The sequence below is a fragment of the Salvelinus sp. IW2-2015 genome, linkage group LG4q.2, assembly GCF_002910315.2.
Source record: "Salvelinus sp. IW2-2015 linkage group LG4q.2, ASM291031v2, whole genome shotgun sequence".
Classification (NCBI taxonomy): Eukaryota; Metazoa; Chordata; class Actinopteri; order Salmoniformes; family Salmonidae; genus Salvelinus; species Salvelinus sp. IW2-2015.
Genome location: NC_036843.1, coordinates 16,497,165 through 16,509,778, shown reverse-complemented (window position 1 = coordinate 16,509,778; position 12,614 = coordinate 16,497,165). Strand labels below are relative to the sequence as shown.

The 12,614-nt window shown below is 39.8% G+C and overlaps 1 protein-coding gene across 1 annotated transcript in view; it reads left to right on the top strand.

Moving 5' to 3' along the window:
- Positions 1 to 546: 546 nt before the first annotated feature.
- The window catches only part of LOC111963408 (homeobox protein Meis2-like), a 150,436-nt gene continuing 138,368 nt past the window's right edge, over positions 547 to 12,614 (top strand). The window contains 6 exon segments of the mRNA XM_070443408.1: positions 547 to 1,125; positions 1,678 to 1,907; positions 2,694 to 2,835; positions 3,212 to 3,262; positions 3,952 to 4,002; positions 4,605 to 4,754. Of these exon segments, the coding sequence (XP_070299509.1) occupies positions 1,114 to 1,125; positions 1,678 to 1,907; positions 2,694 to 2,835; positions 3,212 to 3,262; positions 3,952 to 4,002; positions 4,605 to 4,754 (636 nt within the window). The 5' untranslated portion in view covers positions 547 to 1,113.

Sequence of the window (12,614 nt, the reverse complement as noted above, 5' to 3'; positions counted from 1 at the left end):
AGGTTAGGCCTATATATGATTTGATTAGAGATAAGGTTTGATGGCTTGATGGGTTCTTAGTTTAAAATATTTTGGAGAGAAAACTAAGAATGAGTGATGATAACTTGTTTTATGTATAACCGCGTATTTCTTTCAGCCTATTTGCAATAGTGAAAACTAGAACAAGTTAACCTTTGTCGTCCGCCTTAACTCGGGCTTTTCGTACTCTTATTACACAACGTTATAGGTCCGCGTTGGCATGTATAGTAAAACGCTATTTCGGGTCGGAATACATTGCAGATTTGCACAAATATTACGCTTTTTGTACTTTTCTTTTTGCCTTTCTCTTATCGGCGAATGGAATTGGCTGGGAGTGTAGAAGCTGTGTTGTTTGGCTCCCCCTGAGTTGAAGCCGTCCTCGTGCATACTCTGCATATCACAGGATTTGGTCTCTCCTCTCTTTCTGTAGCTGRTGTAGGACTGGCTATGMCCACCGCTACTTCCGGGTTCCGTCATTTCAMTCTCCCGCCGATCAGCGCAGCAAACTGACTCTGTTCTATAAGCAAGCTAGCAGCCAACCTGCCAACACTCGCTGACACTCACTCATCTCAGACCGCGAGATAGACTAAATACCTACGGGGGAAAGGAAAGATCTGAATTGCAATCTCTTAATTTCTTTCTTCTTTTTACAGTAATAATAAAACAAGATAGCGATCCGGAGGCACAAAGTGGACGCGGACTTGCTGGATGAAAACGGGCTAAAAAGATTCACCCTCTCTTGAACATCATCACCAAACATCATTCATTCATTACCTTGACAACTCCTGGCTTTGATTGACAGTTGGAGTGGCAAAAAGCCATGAGACACGACAGTTTAGTTACATGCAGGTTGTTGATGGGCCGATTGTAACCTTCAGTTTGGTGCTTGACATTTTTTTTTATTTTTGGGGGAAAGAGGAAAACAAGAAAAATTGCAAAACTCCTCCTGATGCTTCTGCTTGCACTCTACCACATTGGAGAATAGGAGAATTCGCAAAGTTGGTTGAAAAAGGAATCTTACCAGTAAATCACTTTCTAACCTGACTGGGATATTAAATATACGACACATCCAGGAGTTTATTGGAGCGCAGCCTGATGGCGCAAAGGGTAGGTTTTAAATCTCCAACACTTACCTATACAAATCCACTCTAGGAGGGCCTCCATATCGCTATCCTCTTGTCAGTGGCGGCTTATTTATAAATTGTTCATATCTAAGCCGTTTTATTTGACATTTTTGCAGTAGGCTACCTTTACTCTTCAAGCGGAGTTAAAGCCTCTGCTTAACCGACGGTCTCCGCAGCATTCGTGGAGCAGTTTTAAAGGGACTCCTAAGTAATTCGGTGTTTTGCCAAAGTAACCCACCTACGGGGATTCAGAACTTTAAAATGTTTTTGGTAATTACAAATACAAACCTTATCAATGTATTCACTTGGTAGTTTAGCCATGGCGATTGCCTTTTCTGCCGAAGCAACAGGAATGGCACAAGGATTTGCTTACTTTTTTCAAATGCTGGTGTAGTAGCCTCGTTTTACTATATCGCTTTGACTATAGCCTACTATGACTTCAGTAACATGTTACCTGATAATTAGCCTATATGTACATTTTGGCCACGTTACGCGTGAATTTCTATCCTCTGACTTTGTTGTTGTTTTATTCCAGTACGATGAGCTGGCCCATTATGGTGGGATGGACGGAGTCGGGGTCCCGGCGTCTATGTACGGAGACCCGCATGCTCCACGGCCGCTACCCCAAGTCCATCACTTGAACCATGGACCACCGCTCCATGGCCAGCACTACGGTGCTCATGCACCCCATCCCAGCGTTATGCCCAACAGCATGGGCTCCGCTGTCAACGATGTTTTAAAGAGGGATAAAGATCAAATTTATGGGTAGGTGGACTATAATTACATACCTTATTATTAATCTATTTTAGGCTTTCAGGGTGATTTGACTTATGGACGTTTTACTTGTTGCAAAAGTTAACTCAGAGTATATGCATTAGCAAGTTTAATTTAGACAATTTCAACCATTATTTTGTGTTTGGAAAAAGTATTGTCAAAACCTAGAGGTCTAAGAGTATCAGTCATCTGATATTATCATACCTTATATTTTAAAACGATTATGGATAACCATTATAGTACAATTAAAACGAAACCTTTATTAAATAGAAGGATGCATGTTATTGGCACATTGTAACACGAACTTGAACACATTGCAACATTATGGTTATGGATACTTGTAAACCGTTGAAAGGTCCGAGTTAATTTTTGGGGGGTATAATCCCCAAAACATTATAAAAGCCATTACTAATGAATGCTTTAGTGTCTGTGTGTAAAGTACATTGGAAAAATATAAGACAAACACATATGGTGTAACTTGTAAACAATGTATTTTTCCATCGATGTGCACATAGCTTATTCATAAGTTGTTTACAAAGTAGGCTACTTTATGAATGAATTTGGAGAAGTAAAATACATTTCAAAAAGTTATCTCAGTCAAAACCTTGGAAAGTATATTCTATATTCCTGACACATTCTTCACTGTTTGCACTCCTAGCATCTTTAGTTTTACGCTAAACTTTAGCTTGCTGTGTAGCCGTGTGATTAGCTTGTGTTAAGCCTGTGTGGAGGCGCTGGATGCCGGGTTGTGTTCAGGCTCTGTTTCCCCTCTTACAGTCACCCATTATTCCCGCTGCTCGCGCTGGTTTTTGAGAAGTGCGAGCTGGCGACGTGCACTCCGAGGGAGCCAGGGGTAGCAGGCGGCGATGTCTGCTCCTCCGACTCCTTCAACGAGGACATCGCAGTCTTTGCCAAACAGGTCATTTTTTATATATATTTACTAAAAGCCTAATACGATTTTCCAAGTGCTTATGGCACACGTATCTACTTGTTAACTTTTGACACATTTCACTTTTGGGAATTTAAAAGTTAAAGTTGAACGTTTGAAAATAAAAGTGTGTTATAGGCTGTACATAGTCGAAGTTAACACGTGAATTCACTGGTGATATTGAGTTATTCATGTTTACACCGTATGCAATGCAAATATAATATCACTTTGAATTATGTTTTATTTATTATACAATAGTCTATTATTGCACGAAATCAAATATATATTTTTTTAGAATGGATTCATGACTAAATGCCCTCGACGCCTGTAAGAAGTAATTAATCCCCCATCTTTGGTGTTATTGTAGGTCCGAGCAGAAAAACCTTTATTTTCATCAAATCCAGAGTTGGACAATTTGGTAAGCACTATGCAGGACCACCATTTGCCGTTCAATTCCCTTCCTGGTGTGACTGTTAGTTACTCTTACTTAGCTTGTTTTGTGGACTTAAACCATGCTCTTGTGTTCTCGGCATCGCAAAGTAAATATGTGAGGATTTGATGCAAAAGCACAACACATATGTTAGATAGGTGTCTTTGAAGTGAACAAGGGGAAGCTCTGAGGGGTTTCGAGTGGCACAGCATTACTTACGGTGCCTACAGGAGGCGGTGAGGGAAGCCAATGATTAGGCGAAAAAGTGCTGGGACTGTCGCTGGGCGAATCCTGTTCCAGTGCACCATGGCCACTCATTGGGAGCAATGTGGCTGTATCTGCCGCTGTCATAGTTCAGTCGCTGCCTATGTAGCTCACAAAAATTGGCTCGGTTCACCAAATGTGTCTTGCCTAATTCAGTTGTTAGATTATCCTACATTTGTATTTTCCAAATCTTAAATCAATAGCCCATCCGATTTCACTCACCACGATAAGTGTGGGAAGCATAACTTTGTTTTGCTCGAGAACCCTATAGCACAAACTTCAAGAAAGTCCCTGTGTTTTTGTTATATGAAGTGAAAATAACATGATGTGTAGCATTTTGCTTACCATTATACTTTCATAATTTTATCACACCAAAAATGTAGATTTTTATTCTTGTTTATTCCTGTTTTCAGATGATACAAGCCATACAAGTATTACGATTTCACCTTTTAGAATTAGAAAAGGTAAAGATTTTTACAATTAATATTTTTATTGTGTGATTATAGTATTTGAGAGGTGATCAGCATTAGATTCTGCATGCATGTGGCCCGGTATAACTCGTATAGTAGGCTAGCATAGTTTGTTGCACACATTTAAAATGTTGACTGTATTGGAATTTAGATGAAAATGAGTTAATATTGCATGAGATGTAACACGTTAACTTGAGACAAACATTCATATTTAAAAATGTAAATAATATAATGTTTAATTGTCACACAGATACACATAATATAGGTCAGAGTGATTGGATTGAATTCACACTCTTGGGCCTATAAATACACTGACCATATTGATAATGCTTTGTCGTTGTTGTTAAGCTAATATCACAGATTTGAAGTCTGGAGTTTTGGCCTCAACTGGTTATTATCTGTCGAGTTCACACATGGTGTTTATTTTTTGCCGTTCAACTTGTTCCTCTAGTAGTCTCAAGAGAATAATAGGCGCTGCAACAATTTCACTATTGTTTCCTTGCGTTGGCCCATAATGCCCTTAATAGTAGTTAGGGCCTATTATTGGACTGCCTGCGTTTCCCCATCCTGAAAAACCCTATTTCTTCTTGGTCTAGGTGCACGAGCTCTGCGACAATTTTTGCCACCGGTACATCAGTTGTTTGAAAGGAAAAATGCCAATAGATCTAGTTATTGACGAGCGGGATGGCAGCTCGAAGTCAGACCATGAAGAGCTCTCAGGATCTTCGACCAACCTAGCCGATCACGTAAGTAATACAACATTTTCTATCTTTCTAATAGTTTATCAGAAAGTTCTGAAGGCCTGTTACACCGTTGGCGTTGTATGTGAATGAGCGTTGTTTGTTGGTGGTGATATTGAAGTAGACATTTTTGTTGTTAGAAGTTGTTTCAAATGTGTTTTACCTACGGTATAATTCGTTGGTTATTTTACATGGTGTGAACTGTCATTATAGTCTCCGTTTAGTCTGTGTTGTCGCCCATGTTGACCTCAGCAGTAGGCCTGCAGCAAATGCATTTGGGAAATCGATATTTTTAGGTCAAAAGTCAGTTGTGATACAATGCAGTGAGTTATTGTTTTAGTCTTTTGATTAGGGGCATTCTTGTGTGTATAGTAACTGGTTGTTTGTGCGTGTTTGTGCGAGCGCGCGCCAGCGTCTCTCTGTGTGTGAGAGAGCGCGCGCTCGTGTGAGTGTGTGTTTGTGTGATAGAGAGCGTGTGTGACAGAGGGAGAGTGTGTTTGTGCTATAGGGTTTGCCTAGTCTTTGTATATGGCCGCCGTGCACATCGTGGATTGTTGGACATTGAATGTGAAAGCGATTATCTCTTGCTCATAACTACAATAGAATAGCACGTTTTTGGAGTGGCCTAATGTTAAAAAGACAAGGGCATAATTTCTGAAGACAATATTAGAGACGATAATGATTTGTAGCGTGCGTAACAAAGCTGTCGGATTTGGATGCAGACAGGGAGAAAGTCATATTCAGTGGGATACCTTATGGGCTACCYTCAATGTCAAATTCATAATTTGGTATTATAGGCCTACCTCACGACTTGGTAGTGTAGCAATGACGTTACTTGCAGTTTATGTTAATGTTTTTAATTGTTTCTTATTGATCGCCCTGTGGTTTTGCAATGTCCCCCCCAATTCAATTATATGCACATGAAGTACAGTGCCTTTACATTTGAAGATCGATCTGGTGCCTTAAACATGGCTTAAACGGAATGCTGCATTGCATCGGTGTACTGTAAAGGCCTAATGTACAGTTGATAATTCATTATTGATTTCATATCTGGGATCTGGTCTAATATACGTATTAAATAGGTTGTAGGGATGACGTGTTGGTGAATTCGGGGTGTGTATATTGCGACAGAGTGACTGACTGGTTAATATCTTAGCAGCACGAGCTCAAGCCTATTAGGAATGAAAGCAGATTTAAGTGTTATGCAAAGTCACTGAGCTGCATCTGTCTAGCTATAATAGAGGCTTATTCCCTTTGAATAGCCGCGGCGTTGTTCAGAGTTGGATAGTCAGAGTGCAATGCCTAAGGTAAATTAAAACACAATTAACACCCATAGCAAAATGGGGCCGAGCAGCGGTTTAAAGCTCAATATTGTGGAGTTCTTTTACAGAATAAGTGTAGAAATGAGGCATGCTTTTGTTTATACTCAAGAGATTAGATAGCCTGTTTAGTTTCGTGGCAGATGGTTGATATACTCAAGCCAGTTTCCAATGTTCCCTCGCAATGTTTGGACCTAAGCAATTGTCATCGACTCCACTTGTGAGAAATATTATTTTGATAATTAGCTAATTAAATATGCCAATAAAGAAAATCAGGAGCAGCAATAAACAAACGTGAAGGTGCTTGACAAGTCATTTGTTTTAGGCTCGTTTATATACTGACTGTTCATTCGACGTTTTAGGTTGGAGAGATGTATTTTTTTATTGTGGCAACAATTAACATTTTACAACAACTAATTGTTGTGTACAGTTTTACCAAAGCAGGAGGTTGCTTGTGCGTTTCTGTACCTTGTTTACTACGATACTATAGCGCTGCAACTGTAGTGTGAACTGTAGGCTTATAATGGATGTGCTATCAGATTATCGTTGTGCAAATGTAAAAAAGTATGTGCATTGTAGCTTAGGCTTTACGTTGTTATACTATGTTGTACAGTGTGTTGACGATCAGACTTTACCCACCTATTTTGTCACAACTACATCACTAGTAATAATATATTTAATTTTACACTGATTTTGTATTATACAGTACTTCTTGACAGTAATGTGAAATGCAGTGCAAAATATAATTGCTGATATAACAGTGAAAACAGTATGGCTGCAACTGTAGGTCTTGTGTCATGAATAACAGAGGATATTTAGGTCTATAACTGTAGAGTGTATATTCTAGTGGCCTGTGCTTAACCAGGCCCTAAAACTCTGTAGTTAATGGCTATGTCCCCCACATTATGCACACTCACATCCATATCATATTTTAGTAGTTTGAGTTGTATCTGCCCCAAATATGATGAGGACTAATATGAGTGGACACACCATTGAAATCTGCATATAGGAACACATGTGTGTGTACTGTAGGGATGGCTAGCAGTTGCAGCTCCACTTGTTGTATTTTATTTATTTTATTATTTATTTTTGTCTCTGTTTTATCATGCATTTCTATCCTCTCTTCTAGTTGGAGAGGGGAAGGCAATTTGATAGTTAGATATGCACATTTATTTAGTTTGAATCTCTGGCGTCCATTTTTCTTTGCTTTGATATGCATTTTTTATATACCTCTACCTCTCATTTGGTGAAAGTTAGGCTTGCCGGAGATGATGAGGTTCTTCACTGCAAAGTAGACATCGCTTTGAGCTTGTTTTTCCCTCTTTCCTCTCTCCCTCTCTCTCCCTGGTTTCTCTCCATCCATACCTGACATTAGAACCCAATAAGAATTATTAGTTGTGTTATTTACACTTCAACGTTGTGTTGTCTTTGATTGGATTATACCTTTGTCAGAGGGGATGAAGCCTTTATGCTACTGTTGATTTCTTACTTTGGCTTACTATGACTGTCCTAACCCCCCCCCCCCGCCATTTTGACCCAGTGCACCGCTGCCACCAAGCACCCCTGTCACAGGAAAATTGATGATGTTTTGTTTCACATGGATAGTGAAAACAAGGGTCTGTCTGGATCTTAGCAAACGATCAGTGCCGCGGTGCCGTTCGTTAGTTGCTGTGCCTGCTTGTCTTTTKATTAATGAAATTACATTTCAGTCTTCTCTGTGCTACATCCAATTAAGGTGGCGAATAGAATTAATGGTTGCTGAATATGATCTGTTCTAATGAATTTGTTCTTTGTGCCCCCTCCTGTCTTTTGCATGGCTTTTTTTCAATCAGTAGTCCTACATATTAGCCAAGATGTTAATTTTCCTCCAATACATGCACATTGCTATTGAGACAGTTTTTTTATGACTTGTGCATAGTTTGTTTGTTATGAAGAAATATTGTGGGAGTTGACTTTCTGCCACTCGGTTTTTCTCTCAACGCTTGAGGGCTGTTGGTTGTAGTTCCCACAAAGGTTATGTGTAGGTTATCTTAGCTCTGCACGGCCGGAGAGAAAACACTAGTGTTTACATTTCATTCTCTGGTAAAGGCTTGGGCTGTAAAAACACATTGATCGTGATGGTGACAAGGATTCATGCCAATAATATGATATACTGTACAATATACAGTGGCTTCTGTTGTTATCATTGGACATGTAATAAATGGCCTGTTTCTTTAAGTGCCTATGCTTAGTACTACCCGCTCTTTGCTCCATAATCGTACACTCTGCCTCCCTGCGTAGCCTACGTCTAGCCTCACGAGCTTTCAGCGCGGTTAAACCGTGGAATTTGTCCGTTTTGGAAGGTGTTCTAATATAAGTAGCTCTCGCCAACTGGACTGACTTTGTTTGGATCCCCCCATCAAAACAATGTGTCGTTGAGTGGCCTGGCTGCACTGTTCCAGACAATTGTTTTGTGTCTGGGCCTACGTTTCCGATTTGATTAGTGTTCAGATGCAGGGGCCTGTTGGCTGGCATGTCTAATCACTATGGGTAGTAGGGAGAGAGAGGCTCGAGGCTCACTTGTTGCAGTCCCCCACCCCTCTGCTACCCACACATCCCTCCATCCTAGCCCCATAACATAGACGCCAATGCAAACTACAACTGAGCTAAAACACATTCCCGGAGTTGTAGTTTTATGATCATATTCTTAAGATATGTGTAAGCTTATTTTACACCAGGATTTGTTATATGTTTATGAGCATTACCTTATTTCTTTTACAAAATATTGGATGACTGTCATTCATATTCCATTCACACAGTTCTATGTCACATTGATAGGTTTAGACTAACACATGATTCTTGAATTTGCCCTATACCCATCATGAGGTTGCTACAACCTAACCTATGAATGAAAGTAGGTACACAGGTCGAGAGACAAGGTGACAGACAGTGACACATTCAATACTGCCTTGCACACTCTTTCCTGCACCTAGCTGATCTAGGGTGTAATCATTAGTCCCAACAGTTGCAAAACCGTGTTGCAACTAAAACGAGAATTTCTATTGGACAAATTCAGGTAGGTCCATCCCGTTTTGTTCCATTTGCTACTGTTTAAGAAACTTTTTGCCACAGAATCGGTAGAATGAATACACCCCTAATCACCCGCACACACAGTGCACTTTCATAGCAGCCATACAAACTGCATCATCACATCTACGTGCTTTCCTCCTCTCACATTTTCCCTTCGCTTGTGGACTTCAGTGCACAACACAACAGCTATATTTGACCAGGTGAAAACACCTCCCCATGTAGGGTTGGGTGGTATCCAGATTTCCATGTCATCATTACCGTCCTTCTCTCATACCTGCATATACGGAATTCCAAGCTTAGTACACAAGGGGGCGCCAAAAAAAAAGAACAAAAGCCCATTGGGCATCTATTACCACAATGCTAACAAAATTAGCACAAGTAATAGCTCATTTTAATGGCTGGTAGCTAAATATGCTAATGAGTGAAAACGAAAATAAACAAATTGCAAAGACAGGCAACCCAGCTCATAAGGTTATACATATATAGGTCATTTTTGGTGAGTTTGGACATTTACAAGTGATTGTGAATGAGAGACATTGTGCAAATGAACACATTTCTGACGCATGCTTGTCTGAAGGAAGAACAGTACTGGCTCTGGAGCAGCATGTGTAGGCTACAGGTTGTGTCTGTGTGGAGTCTGGAGTCGCTAGGGCAACGGGCCTGCCTGCTCTGCTCTGAGAAGATGGGGAGGAGCAGACGGGTAAGAACAGAGAGGAGAAAAAGCAGCAAGGTACTCAAGATAGTGGCAGCTGTACAAATAAGTCTTCCAAAGGGCTTTAACTTCTCAAACACGGCAGAAAGCTAACACAATATGATGCTATGTCACCTTATTAATTCAGCCACTTACTTAGATTAACACGCAAGTTAAACTTAGGGGTTGTGTTAATGAAGAATTCTGCATTTTTCACGCAGGAAAAAAATATTAAACGCATAAGAAATATCTTGCTGTGTTTTTTAAATGCAGATTTAAAATGCTTCTTATTGTAATTTCTGCTTGGCATCAGACTCATTTTGTGCTCCATTTGCAGTTCTCCACTCAGAGATTCCCCTCTGTTTGAGTCAGGTTGTTGAGTAGGCTAAATTAGCTGCATTAGCTAGCTAGCTAAGTAGGTGAAATTGAAAAGAAAAATACAATAAAATATAGCTATCGCTGTCGCTCTCTGCTGCTTATTTATTTTGGAAGAAATGTATTTGTTAAAAACTGTTCAATTATTGTATTTTTCTCTCTTCGAATCAACTACTCACCTCATGTTATGCACTGCTGTGCTAGCTAGCTGTGGCTTATGCTTTCAGTACTATATTCATTCTCTGATCCTTTGATTGGATAGACAACATGTCAGTTTATGCTGCAAGAGCTCTGATAAGTTGAAGGACGCCCTCCAGAAGTCGTCATACTTACTTTGTACATCTATGGAAGGGGGTGAGAACCATGAGCCTCCTAAGTTTTGTATTGAAGTGAATATACCCAGAGGAGGACAAAAATTGCTGTCCTCCAGCTACACCATGGTGCTACCCTACAGAGTGCTGTTGAGGCTACTGTAGACCTTCGTTGCAAAACAGTGTTTTTTAATCAGTTATTTGGTGACGTGAATATATTTAGTACAGTTTTAACTAAAAATAATAGCTTTTTAAAAGTTTCAGTATTTTTTTAAAAATGAAATTCCTGGTCCTCCCCTTCCTCCTCTGAGGATCCTCCACTGTTTCATACCTATTGCACCTCATGCCATGCATGTTCATAATAACTACTGCTTAGGGGTGTATAAGAGCAATCATTTTATTGTTGTTTTGTCATTTGAAATATTTCAGTTGTATTCTAAGATGTTGTCATGTGTGTTGTAGATGTGTCTTTTAGTTAATCACTTGTCAGATTGAGGAGTTATGCTCTCATGTTTGTGAGTCAGTAGCTAGGTTTCCATCCAATTGGCGACAGATTTGCATGTGAACATAAAAAAATCAGCATAAATAAATCTGCGCATTTTCCAGATGTGCTTCCATCAATTTTACTTGATGTGGATAAAAGTCTGTGAGTGATGACGTAGTGCATATAAAAATTACTTTTGCGGTAAAATTCCCATGTACCGAATAGAAAATACAAGTTAAATGGGTTTCCATCTCATTTTCAACTCTACACACTTTTTGTGTTGTATAGCGAATGTGCCCACAAGCCATCTAGCCTAAAGCTCGCAGATACAGTGCGGGTATATCCTACATTATGAGATTATTATAGATTATTTTAATTTGTCAAACAGCAGCCAAGCTTTGATCATCATGTCACCAGAATAAGACCCTCTATAATTATTGGAAAGGAACATCAGCACAGCACCGTGCACTTTCAACACCCTGTGATGTCCATCATAACGTATTTCATGTATAGCGGGAAAAAACTGCATGGTTTCCCGAGGCGTAGTGAGAAGACAACACACCATATCATCGCGTGACTCCACGTTTACTTCGATATGATGGTTATTATATCAGTATGTGCACTTAAAGGCGTTTCCACCGCCATTTCTCACATTAACAAATTTTACTGATACAAAAAGATCCGACCATGTCGAATTAACAAAAATTCTCGGTTGGCATTTATACAATTGTACCGAAACTTCCTGTTTCCGTCACAGCTGTCGTGATTTTTTTTTTATACAGTATGACTTTACTCACATAAAGACTGTGGATGGAAACCTGGTTAAGGTTGTAAATCACATAGAGCTCAATGGTGTGTAATCAAGTTGTTATCTGTGCTTTCTGATGGAATGATTGCACATGTAATGTGCCATTCAGTGCAATGAAGACTTATTTTGCCCTGAAGTAAATTACCCACTGTACACACTGCCTGCCAGCCACGCCTATCTCTTAAAACACACAATGGTGAATTATTAGATGCTTTATTAATGTTTCCTTTTTATTCTTGGAGGATAATTGTAGGTGCTGAAAAAATTCTCAGTTGTTTATTAGAAGAGCACCTTCACTTTTGAACATCTTTTTTTGGCGTGTCTCTGTAATTACGTGTCAAATTCAACAAAAATGTGCAAGGACTTTAACTGCATATGCGGTGTGGCAAGATGTGTCTTGAAATGTCAGCTGGCTATGATTTATGATGATTTATGTTTCTGGTGTGTCAGCAATATGGGACATGTTCAGTAGAGGAGCCTCCCAGGCCCAGCCGTTGCAGGAAGCGGTACAACAGTATACACTACACCAGTGTAGTCCCCCGCCTCACTCTGCATTATACCAGTTTTTCAGTGCCCATTCCTCTTTTTCAGTTCCTTGGTTTCTTGGGAATTTGAATTAAATTCAATGACGGTGCTCAATCAATTGTATTTTATAGTCCAAGGGATGTACTGAAGAAAAAAACCCAGTGAAATTGCTGTGATGGGTAGGGCAAGTGTGTGTGTACATGAGAAAAGGAGGACAACAGGAGGAGAGGAGTGAGTTGTTCTCCTGTTGCCCTGATGCACTACAAGGCTCTCCCCACATATTG